Consider the following 24139-nt stretch of genomic DNA (forward strand, 5'->3'; position numbering starts at 1 on the left):
CATGTTTGGTGTGCCCTTTGTTTACTTTCTCTATTATTTTCCTCCAGAGCCACCGAAAGCCAGAAAGAGATTTTCTCAAAATGACTCCTCTCCTTGCCTGTCTCGGGGCCAATCTGTTGATGGCTGTGTTGCTGTTAGTGTCTTGTTTGGCAACAAGCTTGCTTTCTTCCTCTTCTTTAAAACCGCTCCTGATTATTTTAAGTGCATACCCCTTGGAACAAAGCGCATTTTATTCTCATTACCTGACAAGCGGGTGTTTATATCCAAGGTGGCAAGGGAAAACAGAAAGAGTGGCTCACCCTATCCTGGTGATATCTGCTTCAAGGTCGGGTGGCCGCCTGCCGGGGGTTGCGGGTGCTTCAAATAACAAATAACACCTGTACTCTCTGCCCCATTCCTGTCTGGTTGGGCGATGTGTTTTAGGATTCCACTTTTTAAAAAAAATTTTTTTAATGTTTTATTTATTTTTGAGACAGAGACAGAGCATGAGCAGGGGAGGGTCAGAGAGAGAGGGAGACACAGAATCCAAAACAGGCTCCAGGCTCTGAGCTGTCAGCCCAGAGCCCGATGTGGGGCTCGAACTCACGGACCGCGAGATCATGACCCGAGCCGAAGTTGGACGCCCAACAGACTGAGCCACCCAGGCGCCCCTAGGATTCCACTTTGATTATACTCTTGGTGCTTTTAATTCTGAAGAATTGCAATATTTCATTTTTTATACCTTGGCAAGAGCTGTTACACAGGATATTAGAATAATTTCTTAAGGAGCAGAAATGCTGGAATCACAGGGACACATCTAAGTATCTAGAAGTTCTGCTTTTGCAAATTGTTACCAAAACATGGAAACCTCCACCCAAATCTGTAGTTTCCCAGCTCAGTGGAGTATAAAGATAGCCACGTCATTGGTCTGTAATCGTCTTTACACTTTCACTGTTACTGACTTGGTATCTTTAGCAAAGCTATATGGAAAAGGGATTTTTGACTGGTGAGTTCCTTAAATTTTCTTGTCACACATATGCTCTGCAAATGAAGAAGACAAAGAAGTAAAAATGCTACCCTCCCCTGGAATGAGGCAGGGGTGTGTGAGTGAGGGCAAACAGCCAGAAGAATGCCTTTTTCAAGTTGCTCCACTCAGACTTCTTAGAAGGAGCTCCGTATGTGGCAGCAGCAGATCTGAGCACTGTTCCATCTTTAAAGGCAACTATTTTTTTTTTTTTTTTAAGTAGTAAAAAGGTTGGTCTGTTGGCCAGACTTTGTTGTTGTTGTTGTTGTTGTTTGACAATTATTATTAGTGCTGCATTTCATATGCAGCCCCGTGACCTGTTTTGGGCCTGGAAGCTGAGTTTAAATCCAACTTCCTTCATTTATAAACTGTGCCACTTTGGCAAAATCAACTTTCTGGATGGCAGTTTCCTAATCTGATGACAGCATCTAATTCCAAAGTGGTAAAAGCATTAAATGAGAAAATACTCACTTATAATTAAATAGTCAAAAAACATTTTTTTGCAAAGTAAAATAAACTTTTGCAAGGTAATCATTTAAGTAAATGACCACTATTGTGGCTGTTACTCTAATTGCTAATGTTAATCATGTTCTTTATCAACCTACCTTTAATTTGTTTTTAAATGTTTGTTTATTTTTGAGAGAGAGACAAGCGTGGGGGGCGGGTGGGCAGAGAGAGAGAGAGAGAGAGAGAGAGAGAGAAAATTGGAAGCAACCTCCAGGCTCTGAGCTGTCAGCACAGAGCCAGATGCTGGGCTCGAACTCCTGAACTGTGAGATCATGACCTGAGCCGAAGTCGGACGCTTAACCAGCTGAGCCACCCAGGTGCCCCTTTATCACCTACCTTGAAAGAAGTGCTGGTAGACTGACCATTATGATTCTACCTGCCGCTGTTCTAACTGCCATAGCAACAGAGAGGGGTTGCTTCATCTCTGCTTTGCGTCTTCTGTGTGTTTTTCCTTGTACTTCCTCCTTCCTTTAGTCCTGCTCTTGTCACACCACCAGGTGTGAAGATATATTTCTGTCTGTAGTGACCAGTCTTCTTCCAAATTGCATCAACAAGTTCCTCAAGTTCCACAAGACAACTCGTGCTGTTTCGGTCCTAATCCAGGCACAGAACCGTAACATTGCGGTGAAAGCGAAGTCAGTGGCACTTGGAACAAACTGATGAGGAAGTGAAATTCCCTATGGAAGGCTTTGGAAAATCGTCCAGCTGTTGCTAGACAAAAATCTATGTTCTGAACCGCATGGAACAGAGTACCGGTTGAGTGTGTGCAGAGGTCCGTCCGGCAGTCTGGAGTGAAGTGAAGCAGTTGGACCATCTTTCTTCCTCCTGCATGTGACAGAGTGAATCTTTTAATGTACAGCATTCTTTTTTTTTTTTTTTTTAACGTTTATTCATCTTTGGGACAGAGGGAGACAGAGCATGAACGGGGGAGGGGCAGAGAGAGAGGGAGACACAGAATTGGAAGCAGGCTCCAGGCTCTGAGCCATCAGCCCAGAGCCCGATGCGGGGCTCGAACCCACGGACCGCAAGATCGTGACCTGAGCTGAAGTCGGACGCTTAACCGACTGAGCCACCCAGGCGCCCCAGTACAGCATTCTTTATCATGAACTTGGAGTATTGGCCAGACCTGAGTTGTACGAGTTTATGGTATTAAGTGCACCTTAAACGTGACATGGTAACATAGACATTTTCTGCCTGCCTTAGTAGTAGCAATAAGGTGCTGCTGTCACTGAGTGGATGTGCCATCGCAGTCTTTTGAAGGGAAAATCTTCAGTCCTCGCTACCTAACAGAAACATAAACGAGCCACAAATACAAGCCACGTAGGTCATTTTGAGTTTTCTAGTAGCAAAGGAAGCAAATGAAATTAATTGTAATGATATATTTTATTTGACCTGGTGTGTCCAGAATGTTATCAATATGCATTCAATGTAAAACTTACTGATGATACAGTTGACATTTGTTTTTCCTAGTGAGTCCTTGAAATGTGTTGTGTGTTTTCCACTTACAGGGCACACCAGTGTGCACTAGTCTCATTTCAGATGCTCGGTAGTCACATGTATTGGACAGCACTGATCTAACACTATGTCATTTTGTGGATCCTGTGACCTTAGCACACCTGACACCTGGAATGCCTTCAGTAAACACATTTCAGCTTCCCTGTGTCTTTACCCAGTTATCTGGGATTTTGCCCTTAGCTTTCAGCATTTTAGAGGTAAATCAAAAACTGATTACATGTGCTATAATGGATATTGTGTGTTGGGTGTACAAATCTGTATGTCTGTGCTTCTGTGCAAGTGCATTGATCTACATAGACCTTTATTTTTTTTATTTTGTTTATTTTTTTCCCCTCTTGTAGGCAGGATGGTGTATGAGCCACATTTCTACATCCCCTATGTACTTGGCCGGTAGTTGGGATTCAGTGCCTAAGAATAAATAAAACAGCATAGGTTTCTTCTTTTTCTCCTTAAATTGCAAGCTCTTGCCTAGCCATGATATTTTTACCCTGTAAACCCTCCTGGTGTCACATATAAGGCATGTTGGTCTGTGGATGTCTGGGGCGTGGGGGGAAAAATGTTTCATCTTTGTTACCGTTAATGGAAGTGTTCCCATCTTTCATGTGAAAGCTGTTTGCTTCTTATCCCTAAACACAGAAAGTGGTCGGAAATTGATAGAAGGGCCAGGGTTTCGCATTCAGTTAATAGTTTGTCTTCACTAGGCAGGTGGTTCTAGGGCCCCCATCTGGCACAGGCACGGAACAGGCTGGGGCTTCTAATGGGAAAAGGTTGGAGAGGCTCTCCTTGCACACTGCCAGGGCAGGGGTGTGGCAGATCCAGGCTCGCATAGCCCCTGGGGTATGGTGCCTTGATTGAGCCACCCCATTCGGCTTCTCTTCCAGGTGTCTTGTTTAGAATAAATTGGGGTGACTGGCAGCATGTTTGCATATTCCATCTTCAGCAGTATTCAAGGATTAACTGCCTGGAGGATTATCCTTGCGCCCCGAGGCCTCCCGGTCCAGCTGAGCCGCCCCAGCGCCCTGCTCCTTTCCCCTTGTTCCCACCTATCCTCAAGGTTTTCCTTATTCCTCCTTAGCCTCAGCTCCGAGCAGCTTCCCGGTCCCCCTCCCCAGTCCCCCTCCCCAGTCCCCCTCCCCAGTCCCCCTCAGCTCTGTGCAGCCAGGTCCCCCGTGGAGCAGAGGAGGTCAGGTGCACCTCATTGGCAGCACGGGGTCTCTCTTGGACCCAGCTGTTACGGTGGCTTTTTATTTCATGAGGGTTTTAAAATAGTCTAATGCTATTCGTGTCCAGTTAATTGTGATTCTTTTCGTTGTTGGCTGGTTCCTGTAGAAGAGTCAAAGAGCAGCACAGCCTTTCGGAATGGAAATAGCCCAAAGACCCACGCTGGGCCTGCTGCAGAGGTCTTCTGGGGTGATTGCAGTGTTGGAGGTGAATACAGCATGGAGTACATGGGGTGGGGGTGGGCCAGGGCCTGCTGCCTGGGGCAGAATACACCAGGGAGCAGCTGACAGCCAAAGGAATGAATGATAAAATTGCTCTTCCTTACCTGTGGGTTCAACAGGGGACGTTGTAGGTCATCTGTTGTGTTCAGCCCAGTTTGACTCCAAAGAGTGTGTATTTCGCTTCTGGAGGTCCCTGAAGTGAATTTAGCTCCTGACTTCAGAAAGGAGGTGATCAGACAGAAATGTTGAAGTTCTAGGTCCCCTTTTACTGTGGCATCAAGATGACAGCCTGAGCAAGATCCACTATGAGGATTTGTCTCTTTGACAGACACCCAGCTTGGGCTACAAGGAGAGTGTCCTGACTCATGTGACCCCAAATCCTGTGCTCAAAGGGTAGAAGCCCCTTCAGGCCCTCAGGGATCCCTGGACCCAGGGCCCTTTTTGGTTCTTTTCTCAAACCAGCTCTCTGTACCCGGCTGGGGCTGCTGCCAGGCCCATGCTTTCCCATTTCTCCACCAGAGAGGAAGGTCTCTCCCTCCTTCTCTGTTACCCCCTTTCATTCCCTTCCTGTCTCCCTTCCTTTTCCTCCCTCTTCTCTCCCTCCCCTGTCCCCTACCTCTACCCTCCTCCTGAAATCCCAGGGAGAATCTCCTAGTAGCCTTGCTGAAGACACATTCCCATCTCTCAGGGAGCACCCATGGTCAGGATACAGCCAGGTCGGAGGAGGGTGGCACCTTGGAGGGATGTTTGTTTTTTTTTTTTTTTAAAGGAGGTGGGGTGCGGTTGTCAGAAGAAGGCAGGGCACTGCAGCATGCAAGGTAACCCCATTATGTCAAAGGAAATGAGCCCTGCCTTCAAGTGAGCAGCCCCCGCTACCCCTGTTGGACCGAGATGAGGAACATTCTTTTTTGAATGCACAATGTTCAAGTAATGTCCAAACATGACCGTTGGGCAGCAGAAATAATTTTTGTGTTCTGCATCTACCCTCTAGTCCTGCTCCTGGGCCCTAAGACATGGAATCTGCGTTACTAACATATTTTTCCCTTGTTCTGAAAAGTATTTGAGGCCCTGGATATATGGGTAAAGAAATTGAGAAGTCCAAACAAAACCATTGTGATCTCTGTAATGACATTTCCAACATTCCAGAATGTGGAGTCCAAGTCCTCCCCATTTTGAAACTAAGAGAACCGATGAAATCTGCGGTAAGCCAATGTTTGACAATTAAGTTTTTCTAGCGTAAAAACAAGAATTAAATATAACCATAAATGGAACCCTACCCTCTCACTTCCTCTAAAGACATCTTTCACTACCTAACTTGGCAGATGGCCCCCTTTTTCACTTTATGTATTTGATAGTTAAAAAACTGGCTTCATTGACCCATGAGTATATTTCATAAAATTTACCAATTTTAACCTACAGTTTAATAATTTTGGAAGCTTATTGTTGTACAGCCATTACCAGAATCCAGTTTTAAAACCTTTCCCTCACCCCAAAAAGATCCCTCATGCCCATTTGCAATCTGTTACCACTTCCAGCCCCAGGCAACCACTAAGCCACTTGGTCTCTATAAATTTGCCTTTTTTAGACATGTCCTACAAATGGAACCTTATAATGTGTGGTCTTCTATGTCTGACCATCACTTAGCACAATGGTTTTGAGTTCCATCCATGGTGCAACATGTACTGATACTTTGTTCCTTTTTAGTACTCGATAGTATTATTCCTTCGTGTTGGAATGCCATACTTTGTTTACCTGGCTGATAGCTATTTCAGTAGTTTCCACTTGTTTTGCAATTATGAATACTGCTATCAACATTTGTGTACAAATCTTTGTGTGGACATATGTTTTCATTTCTCTTGGCAAGATCCCGCAGGAGTGGAATTGCTGGGTTGTATGGTAAGTTTATATTTAGCTTCGTAAAAACTGCTTTCCATGGTGGCTTTTTGTTTTCCACATTTTATATGTTCACCAGTAATGTTTGAGTATTGGATGGAGATTATATATATATAAAAGTTTATTTTGAGAGAGAAAGAGAGCGGGGGAGAGGCCGAGAGGGAGAGAAAGAGAATCCCAAGTAGGTTCTGCATGGTCAGCACAGAGCCCGCTCTGGGGCTCAATCTCCCCAAAGAGAGACCATGACCAGAGCCGAAATCAAGAGCCAGACACTTAACTGACTGAGCCACCCAGGTGCCCCCTGGATCTGTATTTTTAAACTCAATTGGTTCTTTTGGGTTTCAAGATGGGTGAGGCCAAAGGAGTAGACTGGGAGGAAGAAGCTTAAGTTCATGGCACACGTGCCTTGCCATTTCGACTTGATTATTAGCTCTGAGTGGGGCATCTTTTTTTTTTTTTTTTTTTTCTGGAAAGATGAACACAGCAGTATGTTTAGACGGTGTTATTGACATCAACATCAAAGATCAAGAAAATGCAGAATTGGAAAGGCATTTTGGGGATCTAAAAATAGTCTCAACATGAGGGATAATCACATGGAATTTCTTAGTCTTAGGATGATTTTTGTATTCCAGAAGTAGTTTGTCTTGATTAAGCCCGTGCTTTTTAAATTGGATGGATTTAGGGCATGAGGTAACCTTGGGGCTTTTCTTTGGTAGGCTTATTGGAGCATGTGAGTAGCAGATTTGACAGACGAGATAGTAATGTTGCCAGAGCACTGGCCACTTTTGTATCCGTGCTGCTGGCCCTGACTGATTCATGGACCTAGATCGGTTCTGGTTGAGGGCAGGTTCTATTTTTAAGGAAGAATGATGTATTTGTTTCACAAGAGAAGTGTCGTCCTCTGGATAAAGGCAAGTTGTGAATTTATTGAAGGAGATTAATGTTCTCAAGAGAGTTTTATCACATGATTACTATGATACGCTATCTGAAAGACGTTTACAATTTAAAAAGAATGCGGTCATTTATTTTCTTGGGGGAAAAAAAGTGAAATATTAGAGTATTTTAGAAAGGATCCACTGCCAAAATGAAACTATTGCTTTTGTTTTTTTTCCCCCTAAACTTTCTCTTCCTTATCATTTGAGTAATCATTTAACAAGCCTGCACCTTAGTTCGTAAGAAAGAATACTATATGAAAGCACCTAGCCAGTAATTAATGCCCAGTAAAAGTTGCTTGTTTGCTCATTCATTTATTTATTCATATGTATCTGGTTTGCTGAATAAATATGCCTCCTAAGATGTAATCATAAAGCAGCTTTCTTTAATGTCCCTTCACCATGGGTAGTTACAAAATACTTTTAAGATGGACTTTCTTAGCAACTTTCAAATATGCAACACGATGTTATTAACTATAGTCCCCATGCTGTACCTTACGTCCTCAACAACTTATTTTAGAACTGGAAGTTTGACCCTGGTTTGACTTGTTGATCCCCTTCGCCCATTTCACCCACCCTTCACCCCTGCTAAATACCCTTAATTTAGAACTTAGAATGTTGAACTTAAATAATAATGAAAAGTTCAACTATGATTTAAAAGAAAAGATCTCTTTCCTCACTTTCTCCTGGTGGCTCGCTGCTTCATCTAGCTGTCAGGGCTGCTGGTCTCCCCAGGGTTTCCGTGGCAAAACTGGGGGTAGAGTGGGCACAGTAGGGGGAGATCAGTGTCTAGTTCATCCCAGAGAAAGAGCCTCTCCAGTCGCCACACACATTGACCCTGTTAGACTCCAGATGTAAGGGCTTCAAGAGTTCTTTTTTTGGCTAAATCCTTTGAAAATCTGCATCTTATACTGGCCACTTGCTTTGGAATGAAATATCTTTTGTATCTTTGTGTTTCCAACTTAGCATTTAGTGCCCATGCATTCATTCATTCCTCCACCATTCATTTGCTCAGCCATAGTGAACGTTGAGTGTTGACTATGGAGAGAGTCTTGCTGAAGTTAGAGTTGAAGGCTTGGACCCATTTGGGATGGACTTTTTCCTTATTGAGAAGCTCCTTGACTAGAAGTGGTAGAATCTCATGCAAAGTAACAGAGCAGGCATGTTGATCTGGGGGGACTCCTTGGCCTGACCCATAGCTCTCTCCTATGGGGCTGGTAAAATCTCTATTCTGAGAACTTGCCCCCAGGGTTCTACCTGATGGTCCTTGCTCTCTGTTGACTCTTACATTCCTTTATTCAAAATGGGTGGTTCTCATGGCTGAGCTCAAGTATGTAGCTGGGGAGGTGCTGGATATGGAGTGTGACCCAGAGAAGAGGGCAGGCAGGACAGAAAAAAGGGCAACCTAGTAAGACTTCATTGACCAAATGGTTTTTTTTTTGTTGTTTGTTTGTTTTACTTTAGTGCTTTCTTATGTACATGGTGAAATCTAATCATATTGTCTTTCCTCGGATCCCAGTGCAGCTAACCCAGTGCCTTTGGGACCAAAGAGAGCTTTGCTGAGGTCAAAGGTGAAGTCTGTTGGCTAGTCAGGCGCCTAACCTATGTCTTTGTTTCACACATACATTTGCGAAACATTTACTGATTGTATGCTGATGGCCAGTGTCCAAGTGGAAGCAAAATGAAAATCCTACTGGGAAAACCCTCCACCCTTAAATAAGTAAGCAGCCTGAGATGCACATTTTCAAATTTGCTGAAAACTGGTAATGGGACTCTTGCACCCCTCACTCACGTCCAGGTTGTAAAAGGGTCGGAGCTTGTGGAGACTGGGGGAAGGTCCTTCTTTGGAAGGAGCCATGCAATGATTCCCACCATGCCTACGCAACCCCCTGAGAGAAGCTTCTAGGACTGCTTAAAGAGATCAGACCAGTGTCTGACCTTTGCCTAGAAAATCTAAGGTGGACATGCCCCATCTTGTGGGAAAGGTTAGACAAGATGGCCTTTCTTCATGAGGTTGCCCAAATCCTGAGTTTCCTTTAAGGCCAGTTACATCCCTACCCCTGCTGTAAAGACTTCTCTGATTTTTCCCAGGCCTCTAAGATTTCCACTCTTTGAATTCCTGCAGTATTTGACACCTAATTATTAGCTGTCACTCCCTTGGTCAGTTTTGAGTCCTCCATCGTGTCTGCTGAGAGTTCTCATAACCTAAACGTATGTTTAAAATCCTATCTTACTGAGATAAGAACATGTCAGCTGTGGATAAAATCAGGTGACAGGGAACAGGACTTACTGACCTCTGGTTCCCATTTGATGTTCTTTATTCCAGAAATAGTGACCTAGTCCTGGACACAGGCAGAGACTTGCAGCTTCTAACCCCAGGAGCAGTTCGGATAGCATGAGGTGCTGTGTTGTCAGCGTCAACTTACTGGGAAAGTTGATCTGGAGAGACCTTTTGCAGAATGTATTTGTTTTGCCAGATTGAGAGAATTGAGTGTTTATACAGCTTTTGGTTAAAATTCCATCTTTGTTGCAGAGAGATTATTGTCTGAGGAAACAAGTACTTAAGGGAGAAGAGGTAGGTGCTGGCCAGGAGAGAAGTATTTTAATTTTAGTTCCTTACATTTGTTTCAATGCATTGTTCAGTGCTGGGGATTTTAAGCCCAGTGTTCCTCAGAAAACCCCCTGAGGCCCATCTGGGGTGTGCATTAGTGTTGCAGTGTTGCTAAGGATTCATAGAAGTATCTCCACATTCCATGATGGGAGGAATAATTAGGCACAAGACATTGTTATTTATTCTGCTTCTCTAATGTTGCAGTGATTCAGAGGGAACAATTTTAAACCACTGCCCTTGAACCCTATGGTATGGTGCCTTAGATGCGGATGTATTCTTGGGATCCAGGAAAACATACATGTGTGTCCAGCTGCCAGTTGCCTTTGCGAGTTAATATTGCTCCTGGTGGCCATGGGTAGCCAGCTAGCTGCTCTTGTAGGATTTCAAATATAGAGGGCTCCCTTCCACACCCTCATGCTGCACAGCCCAGTATTGTGAAAGATTCAGACACACTCAGTGAACACATACCTACTTGTATAATGTCTCCAGTTTATTAAAAAAAAATTTTTTTTAACATCTATTTATTTTTGAGAGAGGCAGAGCATGAGTGAGGAAGGAGCAGAGAGAAAGGGAGACACAGATTCCGAACCAGGCTCCAGGCTCTGAGCTGTCAGTACAGACTCTGGGCTTGAACTCACAAATCGTGAGATCATGACCTGAGCCGAAGTCAGATTAGATGCTTGACTGAGCCACCCAGGCGCCCCTCTAGTTTATTTTTTTAATGAAAATGTCAGTTATAGGTATAATATCACTGAGTCTAGGACAGTGTTTCCCCAATCTCATTGAGCATCCAAATCACCCGAGGAGTTTAAAAAAAAAATTACAGATTTCTGAGTCTCACTTGTGATTATGGAAATAGAATACTGGCTGGGGCTCCAAGAGGACTCTCCTATGCTGATGTAATTGGCAACATCGCCTTATGAAATAATCCCTGGGTCATATGTGGGGGTGGGAGTGAGTGGGAGTAGACGTAGCTGGAAAATAGAGGAACGTCTTTCTGACCACTTCAGTTGGGTGGGTTGTGGTAGAGAAATAGCTAAATAAAGAACATCTAGGAGCAGCCACATTTTAGTGTTATGGGTATTGCTGGTTAACCCTTGTTCCTTTGAAGTTCTCTTTCAGTTCAGTCCGGAGATTTCTAACCTGGAATTTTCCTAACTCTAAGGATTGGAGAAGGTAGTGGAGATTAGTAAGGTGTGCTTTGTTGAGATAGAACTCACAGTCTTTTCTGTTAACCCACTTGAAGTGTGTAATTGAATGGTATGTTCACAGGTTATGGAGGCATCATGACAACAGATTTAGAAGATTTCATCTCCCCAAAAGGAAACTCCATATTTGTTCTGAGTTATTTTTAATAAAGAAGTCTAACATTCATAATAAAGCTCTATAGGCTCATACCAAGGTTTCTTGATTCAGGCTAGAATTAGCAGATAAAGGTACCTCCGGTTAAGCTTTGATTGAGAGCTTTAAAGGGAACATGGATTAATAAATCCTGTTTGTTGGATGCAGTCTTTCAGATGAGAAGGTAGTAAGTCTGTGTGTCCCTGCACTGTTTGTCCTCATCAGTTGACTTGATGTGATTTGATGACTGGTGATAGCGATGGGAGCCATGTTCCAGTGACAAGCAAATGTTAGTAAACGAATATTTCTGCTTGGTGAGTGGGATGTGCTTTATTCTTGAAACGGGAGTACTTACAGTTTTTCCCATATATGTGTCACATGTCACCTCCTTTTTGTACTATCCATATTAGGCTGGTACACAGTTAATTAAGGTTCACTGCAGCCCTTTTGAAGTAAGTCGTCTTGATTAAGTGACTTGTCCAAGGACGGCCATCAGTGTAGCCTAGATCTACTGATAGATATCACTTGTGCTCAAGATAGGCTATAACCCAATCTGAGCTTTGGAAGTCTGGATTTGGGAATTGGAGCAGTAAGATTCCAGCTGACCCAAGGAAGGCAAGTCCCTGATTTACTTGTGGGTCTTCTTGGGGAAGAGAAGGTGCTGGGGCAGACAGAACCCAGCACCCTGTCAGGGGCAGGTTACTTCTCATTAGTCATGACTTCCAGATGTTAGATCCTCTTGTGAATACCAGGAAGACAGTGACCTATTACTATCATTACCCCCTCTCCCCAGCTACAGTTCCCGTGTCTAAAATTACTATTCTGTAGGCTTCCAGAACCTCTTTACCCTTGATCCCTATCTCTATCATCTGGAAGTTGTACCTATGGACCACCCAGCTATCACACACCCAGACCCATGACTCCAGGAAGACATTCATTTCACAGCTAATATCTGCCTGCCTCTGGGAATTTTTGGAATTAAGTGCTTTATTTACTTAATCCTCCTCAAATAAGAGTTTGCATGTTCTCATTGCCATGCTAAAAAAAAAAAAAAAGTCAAAGAAAAACACACAAGAAAAAGCACAACACCCACAAAAAACTTAATGAGCTCAAATAATAGTCTTACCCACCATTGCCTAAGACATTGTGTTCCAGAACTGAAGGAATGCTTTGGGTGGTTCCACCTTGGTGGGCTACACAGTTTATGGCCTTTGAAAACCTTGTCTTCCCTTTCTCCCTTTCCTCTTGCATAGATTTGGCTTCTTTCCTTGGTTATTAGCACTTCACCCAAAGGTGGAAGGAATTGAACTCAAAGGATGACTGCCATTTTCGGGAGAACCGTGAGCCAGTGGCAGTTGGGGAATATCTGATTATCGTTATTTCTACTTGGATTCATCAAAAGGTGGTTTGCACTGACACGAAAAAGGGTTGTTAAATGATGCAGCATAACTTTGATGAGTGTATTCCCTGCCTCATCTACCTTACTTCAAGATTCTCGGGGCGCCTGGGTGGCTCGGTCGGTTAAGCGTCCGACTTTGGCTCAGGTCATGATCTCACGGTCCGTGAGTTCGAGCCCCGTGTCGGGCTCTGTGCTGACAGCTCAGAGCCTGGAGCCTGTTTCAGATTCTGTGTCTCCTTCTCTCTCTGCCCCTCCCCTGTTCATGCTCTGTCTCTCTGTGTCTCAAAAATAAATAAACGTTAAAAAAAAAAAATTTTTTTTTAAATTAAAAAAAAAAAAAAAGATTCTCAAAGCTCCGGGTGCCTGGGTGGCTCAGTCGGTGAAACATCCAACTAGGGCTCAGGCCTTGATATCATGGTTTGTGGGTTTGAGTCCCACCCTGGGGTTCTGCACTGCAGGTGTGGACCCTGCTCGGGATTCTCTCTCTTCTTTTCTCTCTGCCCCTTCCCTTCTCACAAGTACAAGCGCATGCTTGTTCCCCACCCCCCTAGAAAAAAAAAAAGATTCTCAAACCTTACCGAGCAAAAGATTCAACCAAGGACATGCCTGAGCCCTGCTTCCTGAGGTTCAGTTTCCATAGGATGTGGACTAGGATCTGGCCTTTAGCAAATTGTCCCCATGTCCTTGTGATTCAGATTAATGAGGAGCCAGTGGTGAGAAACACTGTCCAGGAGTTTGCACTTTGCTTTTCAGGTACCAGCCCAGCCTGTGGCTAAATACTTGGCAATTAACAAGGGCTAATTATAGCGTGTATGGTTTCCAAGGTAACACACATTCAGTCACTCCTGCCCAGGCCGGGAAGATTGGAAGAGACCACGGTGAGGCTGCAGTAATGGTGTGGCCTCCAGATTAATGTCACTGAAGGGCTTTCTGATGACTGGGCTTTTGTGCCCTTCATCCAAAGGCCCTGCTTAATGACAGCAGCGAAAATGAAAGTAAACAATGTTTGAAGCCAGAGAGTCGCTGGACAACTTCTGGAGGCAGTGATGAAGATACAAGGAAGGAGGAGTACAGCCATTCAGTGGCTTGGTTTTTTTCCCTTTGTTGCTTCAAATCCGTTTAGTCCAGAATGATAAGGGCAATAGAGGAACAGAGATGGCTTTGAAAGGCTTTTGAAAAATAATGTCCAACAAGGGTAAACATGGGACCGCTCTTCCTTCGTGCCCAAATGGACAGTACTGCTAAGGTTCATCTGTTCTCACTTTGTCAGGTGAGGCTCGAAGTTACATTTAGAGAGTGCTTGCTATGTGTTGGGAACTTGCACGCAGATTTTCTTGCCCTTTTGACCTAAATGCAAAGGTTCCACACTCTGTAATTTTCCAGTTTTAAGGGTGAAAGAGACAAAGTCTGTACCGTGTTTTAGCACAGGATTCTGCTTTTGGGTTTTAGTTTTAAAGCTACAGGGCAGTGGGAAAAGCGTTCAACTACTGGTCTGATTCTCAATTCCATCATAAGCAGGATTTTGGCCGGTGACAAGTTTCCTGACTTCTCTGTGGCTCCACTGCTACCTCTGAAACATGAGGCACTTAGCCTGGATCAATAGTCTTCACTTTTGAAGGGTGACAACTCCTTGCAGGATCTGATGAAAACTAGGAACTGTCTTCCCTGGGAAAAAAAAAAAAAGTACATATATAATACTTTAAAAAAATCACGTTCACTTTGCAGGGGACCCCAGAACTCCTAAATGAGGGGATTTCTTAAGACTCTGCCAGCTCAAACTTGGAATTGCTGGGTCCCACCAGGACCTTGGGGGTGGGGGAAGGGAGCCTTTTTCATTGTTTAGAGCAGCTTCCTGCAGAATGAGGTATTTGAAGAGGGAGGTTTTGTTGTTCCTGGCATTTTTTTTTTACTAACTGCCTTGTGCGTGCATTTAGGAGGAAAGAAGAAACCACACTGAGAAAAATAAATATGGAATGAATGGCATCTGGAATATGAACTGTTTTCCTTCTCATTCTTTTTACTATAGTGGCCCTTCAAAAGGAGGTGGATGGTAGGATTAAAACATGAACAGCACGTATAGGAACTCATGCTGCACGCAGATACTGTATTTTGTACAATGACAGTTAAACTTGTTCTGTTAACGTTTTGGAAGTTGGGATAAAACTTAGATTCGGTTAACTTGAAAATGTCCGAAGCTTCTAGAGACTATATCGTGAGTGAAACAACACATTCTTTACTACTTCTTAGGTTCTAATTCTGAACACCTTTCTAACTCAACCCCAGTGGCCCATGGCCAAAAAGCTGTAATCCTAGCAGGAGGGAATATCTGTAGTGTTTATCTGGAAACCTAAATAGTTAATTTCTTTCTTTTATTCATTCTCTGCTTAGGTGTTGAAAATCTCTAGAGCTTTGGAAAGCTGAATGGACTAAACATGAAGAGCTTGAAAGCCAAGTTCAGGAAGAGCGACGTAAGTATGCTGCGTGACTCACTGTCTGCCTACTCCACTCTCACTCTCCTGAGGCGGCAGGAACAGCCCTCCATTCCTACCTTGATAAGGCACTGGGTTAATCAACTACAGGAGCCAGGAACACTCTGGGCCTCAACTCAGCGTGGCTTTTGTGAATGGCATGCTCTAGGTTCTTTGCTGTTTGTGCGAACAGCTTTCAAGAATGACTTCTTTATTCCTGGCGTCTGTGCCTTGTAGAGAAAGGAAGAGTCAAATTAAATATCTTAAAGAAAAGAATCAGTAAAAACCTCAGCATTTCCAAAGTCCCCCGAATCTGATTCGGAATGCCATTTTTGGAGGAAGCTAGTCTCGTGGGAGTAGTTAAGGAATGACATATTAGCTTGGTTCATCTTTGGCCTTAGGAAACTTTTTTTTTTTTTTTTTTTTTTTTTTTTTTTTACTCTGTTAAGGCTTTTGTGGTAAAACAACACCTTTACTCCCCCTGAATTCTTGGGGTTCTCACTCATTTGTTATCCATCATAAAAGATTTTGGATTGGAGGAACCAGTTATGATGTCAGGATTATGAAACAAAGTCTCCCACAGGAGAAACTGGAGAGGATTATACACATGATATCTTAACAAACGGTCTTCTCATAAACCCTGCTGGGACTCCGGTCTTGTACTAGCTGAACTCCCATCCTTTGGGCAGAATTATTGAATGGGAAAAGCTCATGGAAGAGTCTCAGGTGGAAGCCCAGATGTGACGCCTTACAATGGGCTTGCGTGGCTATCCTTTCCCATGAGGTAATTAAGGTGAACCTGGATTTTATTGTTTTGCCGTGAGTTCTAAGACAGCTTGGCACAGGTGCATTTTTCCGGTAAATGGAGGCTGCATCTTTTGTGGCTCACATGTTAAATGCACACACCTCCTTTTGGCTGAAGCTTATCTTTTGAGGCTGCATCTTGACATGTAACTTACTGCCCTGATAAAGTCCAGACTGGTCGAGATGCTTGTGGGATGGTTGCAAATTTTTGTCTCGCTTAGAGGTTAGAGGCAGAAAGGGATTTCAAGAAAAAGTTGGGTTTCACCTTAAGTGAAAGTAACTTAAGTGGAACTTAGACAATGTGAAGTGACTTGGCCAGAAGCATCCAATTTGTCTTTGGCCACTGAGAGCCTCGGTTGTCGTCGGTCTTCCTTAGCCCTTTGCCCCTGTTACTCCCCTGAGAAACCCACTTCAGCCTCCTCATCTGCTGGCCCTATGATACTACGGCCTACAGATCTCATCTGGCTTTCAATGAGAACAAAAAGGCAATTAGATGGAGAGTGTTGCCCAGATATGGATGGGTTAGTACATTGTGTGACCAGGTTAACAAATGTCTTTTCCATTCTAGAGGAATTTGGGTAGCTTCCATTTATACAGTTGAGATTATTTTAGCAACATTTAATCAGTCTAGAGTTCCATGATATATGAACTGGGGTAGGGGGAAGTGATAGACACATAAACTTTTGGTTTAAAAAATTAAAAACTGGCGTCAGTTGGGAGTGTGTTGCTGGAATCTAGTTTTTAAATAAAAATGGAACTGTTGCAGTGATTAAAAAAACACAATAATAACACTATTAAAAGCTTCTGGGATTTGGCAGCAGAAAGACTGTGATTTTGGAAGTTAGTGCTAAGAGAAGAAATGTTAGAGGAGCAGCTTGGACGAGTGAGCAAAGGAAATTGTTACCATGGGGCCAGACAATATCGGATTGCTTTTGACATTTGATCAGAACATCAAATTTTGGGTCTGTTTGTCCATTTGTCAATCAGCCGTGTGATAATAACTGTTAGGAAGTAATTTATATCAGGTACCATCCAAAGCTCATTGTGTGAAATTCATTGAATCTTGCCACAAACCTTATGTGGTAGGTATTACACTTAGATTCATTTTACAGATGGAAAAACTGAGACCTAGAGAGGTATGGTAACTTGTCTGGGTTCTTAGAGCTCTACTTTGTACAATCAGTTTTTCTGACATCGGAGCCCAGTTACAGAGCACAGGCTTTCTAAAAGGAAATTTGGATGGAGATTTGACCTTGAAAACCATTTCATCCAGTCAGCAGTTTGGAAAGTGACTTTGGACCTAGGCTGGTGACTTTGTGCAAGTCTCTTACCTTTCCTGACCCTCAGGTTCCACACCCAAAAAGTGGAGAAAATAATATTAGCCTTCCAAAGTTGTTGTGAAGGTTCTGTGTGCTAATGTATGTAAAACACATTAATCTTAGGGCCTGGCATTCAGGAGATGATTGTTAGATACTTCCTTCTCTTAATCAGAAATCCATGATCAAAAGTAGGGTTTGAAAAGTGTCTATAGCCAGGAGGGCAGAATAATCTGATAATAGCTGCTGCCTCTGAGGAGGGAAACTGAGAGCTGGGGGTAGCTGGGGGAGGTCGGCTTGCTTTGCAATGTGTGCCTTTTGGTTTGAATTTTTTTGGTATTGTGTATGTTCACATGCATGTCACTTATTACATGAAAAACAGGTTTTAAACTATTCAGTTAAATAAGCTGAACTGTAATCTTTACCTAAAGTGAGTGGTCTTTCTGAAATAACCATCCTAAACCATCAGCCATCAAATTTTCCTTCTTGTCTTTGTGTGAGTCTGAAAGGAGAAGGGGGAAGAAAGAGTTCTTTGTATTTCTGGGGGGTAGGAAGAAGAGGGACAGCAGATCATGTTCATGCTTTCATAAAGAGAAGGCAGGTGACCCACTGGTATGATCACGTTTCAGCCAGCCTGTGTCTGGGAGGTCTACAGCCAGATCAGTTTGAGGCCACTGAGAGCAAAACCCAGGAGTGAAAAAGGACAAGAGTGACCCAAAGGAGACCCCTGTGGATGCCTTTAAGGTCACTGTGCTGCTCCGGGACCATCATGCCGGTAGAGATTTAATCCAAGTTCCTTTCTGGAACACTTGACTCATATGGCTACCAAATCAAGGTCAGGTTTATGTGAGTATAATAGGGGGATGAGCCCAATTCTGTGGGCTGTGGTTAGATTCTGTCATTGTCTGGTTGCTTTAGTCCCTAAACATACTTGGGAGCCTACCGTAACCCACAGAGGCTGAAGAGAATCATGAAGCTAAACCCCTGCCCTTCGGTAGATGACATTTTTCATTTGACATGTGTAACTTTATTTTGGGTATCCTTAAACTTGGGTTAGATACTAGAGAGCATATAGGAGAAATGTGAGGTATGATTCTTTAATAAGCTCACAAACCAGGATGGGAGGAGAAAACTTACATGCAGGAAATAACTAAGGCAAAATACACATCATATATACAATAGAGAGTAAAGGGGTGACACAACCAGTTGTTAAATTGTGGGGTCTGGACGATTCATGCTATCGATTTTCAGAGGGGTGAATCACTGGAAATGGGAAAAATTGGGAGAGCTTAACAGGTGGAGCTTTTTCTGGTCCTTGAGGCTGGGTAGGATTTGGAATACTGGATGGGAGAGGAGGGGAGGGTCATGCACGGGAGTCTGCCACTAGCCCAGTTTCAAAAACTTGCCCTTGACATGCAAAATAGTAATACTTGAAGAGCCCAGCAGAGTGCCCACGCCATGACTCGAGTCGTTTAATAAAAACACTATGAATTTTCATTCTAGTTTTAAAAATGGATATACTTGACTTTTATGCTTATAAAATGAGCACAGAGCTTTAAATCATCATTATTTATATCTTTTATGACTACAGTCTGAAAGTGGCTTCTTTACCTCTTTACATATTTGCAGCAACTAGCATGTGGTTCCACATGGAAAAATGAGCTGTCATCATGAGAAATGAGGCCAAGAAGGTTGGGATTTCCCTTTGTTAATAAAAATGCTCAGGCTTCTGGAATTTCTTTGCGAATGCCAATTTTTAGTGCCTTGAGTGAAATGGGTGGAGGTTGAAGGATGGGAAATGGGATTGAAAGATCTTTGTAACAAAGCTTGAGAAATGCCTCTCAAACACGATTAAGGCCTTCAGAGTTTACTCTGTGGGTGTGTGTTTAATTTTATGTAAGATTTGTTCCCAATTATGTTTTTCATTGTAATAGGGAAGCAGCGGACATTCCATTAAAAAAAAAAAAATCAAGGCAATTCAAAATGGCTGGCTCCATGAGATATTAAATTAGCGGTACTTTTTAGGTAGTAGCTACTAATGATGGCAGCTTTCAGCCAAAGAAATGCACACACCCTGTGAATCTTGAGGAACCAGACACATCCTGCTCAGACAGGAGTTTGAATTTGTTGCCTGTTGAGAGAGCTGCTCTTGTGAAGGTCGATAATCGCCATCTCTGCCAAGGTATTTTTTCAAGGAGTGTTTGGTCATTTGCAATAAGTTTTTACAGATGCCCAAGTCTCTCTTCCACACCACACACACACACACACACACACACACACACACACACACACACACACACACACACCATGGGAGTATTTAAAATCCAAGTCTCTGTTGACAGAGGAACCTTGGCCAAATCTACCGTAAAGCTAAGTCTCTTTTTTTTAATACACATAATGTCAAAATACATCAGAGATACATCAGAGATGATCTTTTTTTGGGTTGGAGGTATGAGACTCTCATAAACTTCTGGGGAGAAATTCAGTCAGGTTTGTGTCATAGTACATATTTTCCAGGTCTTGTCAGCCCTTCCTAATGGGGAATCTGCCTGCTGCCTGATTTCACCTTGTATTAGTTTCCTAGGATTGCTGTAAACACAGACCCAGTGGCTTAAACAACTGAAATGTATTTCCTCACAGTTCTGGAGGCTGGAAGTTTGAGCTCAAGGTGTTGGCAGGGCCCCTTCCTGGGAGGGCCGTGAGGGCAAATCTGTTCCAAGCTCTCCTGGCTTCTCCTGGTTTTCTGGCCATCACTGGCTTGTGGACACGCTACCTGATCTCCGTCTTCCTCTTCACGTGCCCGTTCTCCCTGGTGTGTCTCAGTGTCCAAGTTTCCCTTTTTTATGAGGACACGATCCTATTGGATTAGAGCCCACTCTAATGACCTCCTTTTGATTTGATTACCTCTGTAAAGACCCTGTCTCTAGATCGGGTCCTATTCTGACTGACTTCAGACTTCCAACTTATCAGTTCTGGTGGGGGTTTGGGGAAGTGGGGGGAATGGAACACAGTTGAACCCAAAGTGTACTTCCTGGCTTTTCCATCCCAGAGAAGTTTCTCGGAAGCCTTGCCCCAATCCCCCCAACACTCCCCCCATGCCCTGCCCACCTCAGGATGCATGCTTATGACTTTAGTGCCATAGTTTCTTTATCTTGTGGACTATTTTCAGTGTCTAATAGAGGCCAGAGTATCACAGTTTTTTAGTCTGCCTAGTACATAATATGAGTAGCCAGAGTAAACGCATATCGATTTCTGACCTACAGCAGAAAGGAGGAGGAGAGGCCTCATTTATCACCTGCTGACTACATGCCAGGCACTGTACCAAGCTTGTCACCTGCTCTTTATCACGTCATGCTTACCAGACTTTTTCCAGTAAAGACCATTGTTATAATAACATTTTACAGAGAGAGAAATTAAGGTAGGGGAGTGAAGTAGCTTGCTCAAAGTCACACATCTGATCAATGGCAGAGAGATACACACCCCGGTTTTCCTTGCCACCAGAGCTTGCCCTGTCACCCGCTGCACACGCTTGCTGACATGGGGCATTCTCATTCCTAAATTCCAAAGCTTTAAACTGCATGAGATAAATTCTGTTCTACTGCCCTAAGCACAAAGACCCAGGCAATGACTGCATTGTATGAACGCTCCCGATAGTGGCAGAGCTCACCAACGTTAGTGTTATTCCCGTGGCAGAGGAGGGTCTGGCAAGATCTTGGGTTGTTTGTTTCCTGGGAGGCAAAATACACTTCGACCTTAACTTTTAAAGCAAGAGAGAATAGATGCTACTTCTGCTCTTCCCCTGGAGCAGATAAAAACGTCTATACCTAAAAAACAAAACAAAAAAGTGTATTTCTAAACAGAGCCTCATTGCTGGCTACTTGGATCCCAGCTTTATTTAGTTATCCCTGACAGTAAGTCCAGGAACTCTTGGTTAAACCTGATCCATTCCAGATGCAGCTGGAGACGAGTATGAAACTCAGAACCTGGCCCCTCCACTTGGGGAAATCTGATAGTCTACACAAGCAGTGAATCATCTAGGTTATTACTTCTTATCACTTTATTCTGAATTAATTACCTAATCATTTGGAACTCTTGCTGACCTCAGTGTTTTGTGTGTGACAAATTCTTGTGTGTACCTTCTCCTTGGGAATGAAGTGTAGGAATTCCTTCTGAGTTCATCCCATGGTGCTTTTCAGTTGAGTTTCCACCCAAAGATGTTTTCTGTATAGAGGTGGTTGTTTCCATTTATTACTGCACCAGGTGTCTGCATTAGCTAAAGGCCCAACATATCTATAAAGGTGACGTGACTAGCCTTGACTTTCCGTTTGTTTGAGTCCCTACCTCCTTTTAAATAAGGAGAGTCAGCATGTTGTGATCAACTTGGTTGTCGAATTATTAGGGTGGTTTTGCGTTAATGAAAAATATTTTAACTTTTTGGCAAGTACTGTCTGAAAGGGTTTCATTTTTATTTTCTTGGGAGGCCAAATGATCTGATGGTCTCTAACTCCTGCCTTTCCCCTGGGCTATTCCATAGGCTAATGGCTGAGAAATGGAGAGATTTATAATGTGGGAATAGAACAAGGAAAGCTCTGAAGAACCACATGTTCTTCTTGGATGGGCTTATTCTGAGATGTATTTCCCAGTGCTGAGGATGTTGCCATGGCAGTTTTCAAACTGGGGCTGCTTTTTTGGTGGGGTTTTTCATGGGAGTCCACATGACTTCATGGAAGTACCCATTCTTCTCCGTTTCATAAGTGAGAAGCCACAGGGTCCTCTATGAGGTCCAGTAGACATATTTATTATGGTATGGGATAAGCTGTTATAACAAATACCCTGAAGTCAAATAAGATAGAAATTTTTTGTTTTGATGTTTATTTATTTTTGAGAGAGTGTGAACGGGAGAGGGGTGGGGAGGCGTTGGGGGCAGAGGATCTGAAGCGGGCTCCGCACTGACAGGAGTGAGCCTGACACGGGGCTAGAACTCATGAACCGTGAAATCATGACCTGAGCTGAAGCTGGACGCTCAGCTGACTGAGCCACCCAAGCACCCCTAGAAATTGTTTTCTTAAGTTAAAGTTTTAATCACTCAAGGGCCAGCTCAAGGATAGCTCTGCTCCATAGATGCATCGGGGACCCAGATCCTTCTATGATGTCCTTTTGCCACTGTCCACAGCTGCATTGTGCACTGCAGTAGCCAGTGGCCACACGTGGCCCTTGAGCATTTGAGATGTGACTAGTTCAAATTGAGATATAGTATTCTGTAACTATAAAATACATACCAGACTTCAAAGGCTTAGTACCAGAAAAGGAATGTAAAATATTACTATTTTTGTCATCATTAGACATTGAAGTGCTAATATTCTGGACATATTGGATTAAGTAAACATTCATTTCCCCTGTTTTATTTTTTAAATATGAGTCCTAGATACTTTATTTTTTTTATTTTCAGAAAGCGTGTGCAGCAAGGGAGGGGGCAGAGGGAGAGAGAGAGAATCTCACGCTGAGTGTGGAGCCTGATGGTGGGCTCAATCCTGAGATCATGATCTAACCTGAAAGCAAGAGTCAGACGCCCAACCAACCGAGCCACCCAGGCACCCCAAATATGGCTCCTTAGAAACTTGAAAGTCTTGCCTTATAATTCTTTTGGACTGTGCTGGTCTATGTTGCTCTTCATGTTGCATAGTCTTTTTTCTGTCTCCTTAAGACTTGAGTAGAGAGAAATGGAACACAAGCATTTTTCTTCTGAAAGGCTGTGATCCTGAAGGTGTACAAATCCGTGCCCTCACATGGAACCGTCCAGAGCTTAGTCACATGCCTCTACCTAGCTGCAGGGGAGGCAGGGAACCTTTCCTCTAGCTAGGCATCCACCAAACCAGCTAAATCCAGAGAGGCGAAAAGGGAATGGACCCTGGAGAAGATGAATTCAGTGCTGTGGTTGAGTTGCCTGCCCCCACTCTCCCCCCTCCCAAATATATATTGAAGTTCTCACCTTCAGTATCTCAGAATGTGACCTTATTTGGAAATAGCATCTTTACAGAGGTAATCAAATTATATTAAAGAAAAAATGAGGTCGTTAAGGTAAGCCATGATTCAGTATGACTGGCGTCCTTATAAAAAGCAGAAATCTGGACATACAGACCGATGTGCACAGAGGGAAAACTGAAGGACACAGGGAGAATGCCTTGCATAGATGAAGGCAGAGGTTGGATGGTGTCTAAAAGTCAAGAAGTGCCAGAGATTGCCAGCAAACCACCCCAAGTGAGGAAAGAGGCATGAACAGATTCACCTTTACAGCCCTCAGAAGGAGCTGACCCTGTGGGAACCTTGATCTCTAGCCTCCAGGACTGTAAGACAACAGATTTCTGTTCAGTTTGGGGTACCTTTTTGTGGCAGCCCTAGAAAGCGAATATACTCAGCCGCAGGTGATATCCACCGTGAGTCTCCATTTGGGAGTTGGATGATAAAGTGTGCCAAATGTTCTTAGCTTTGATTACTTCTACCCCAGGAGGGAATAGGGGCTGCTCTTTGCCAATTCCCCATTGTCCTGTTGGTGCAAGACTGTTGCAACATGCTGTTTCAGTAAAATTAAATGCCTTTTCCATGTTAGGAACGGAAATTGCCCCTGAGTGTTGCAACTGGTGACATTAGGTTATCAATCAGGCTTTTTCTTTTGAGTCTAGTAATATGTTGTGTGACCTGCCTTGATAAAATGTGGGATTAACAGGGGCCTGATTAAGTATACCATTTTACAGCCATCATTCTGGGATTGTTTACACAGATAGGTCTCTGTCGAGACCTGATCCATACCTTCATAGGAAAGTTTGGGAATGACGTCAGCCTACAATTACACGTTATAAACTTAGTTTTAGGTTATACCGAGTGCATGCATTCATTCAGTCGACATGCAA

At 43.4% G+C, this 24139-nt stretch overlaps 1 protein-coding gene across 4 annotated transcripts in view; it reads left to right on the top strand.

The window, feature by feature from the left end:
* RAI14 (retinoic acid induced 14) overlaps positions 1–24139 on the top strand; it is a 144502-nt gene that overhangs the window by 9498 nt on the left and 110865 nt on the right. For 2 of the 4 annotated variants that reach the window (XM_060634451.3, XM_078444777.2), the window contains exon 2: positions 15032–15111. In XM_060634451.3, coding sequence (XP_060490434.2) covers positions 15076–15111 — 36 coding nt within the window. In that variant the 5' untranslated portion in view covers positions 15032–15075. Of the gene's footprint in view, positions 1–4429; positions 4454–5644; positions 5670–15031; positions 15112–24139 lie in introns of those variants that run through there. The other 2 variants (XM_060634453.3, XM_060634452.3) reach the window with 2 other exon arrangements.

This window comes from Panthera onca, chromosome A1, assembly GCF_046562875.1.
Source record: "Panthera onca isolate mPanOnc1 chromosome A1, mPanOnc1 haplotype 2, whole genome shotgun sequence".
Classification (NCBI taxonomy): domain Eukaryota; kingdom Metazoa; phylum Chordata; class Mammalia; order Carnivora; family Felidae; genus Panthera; species Panthera onca.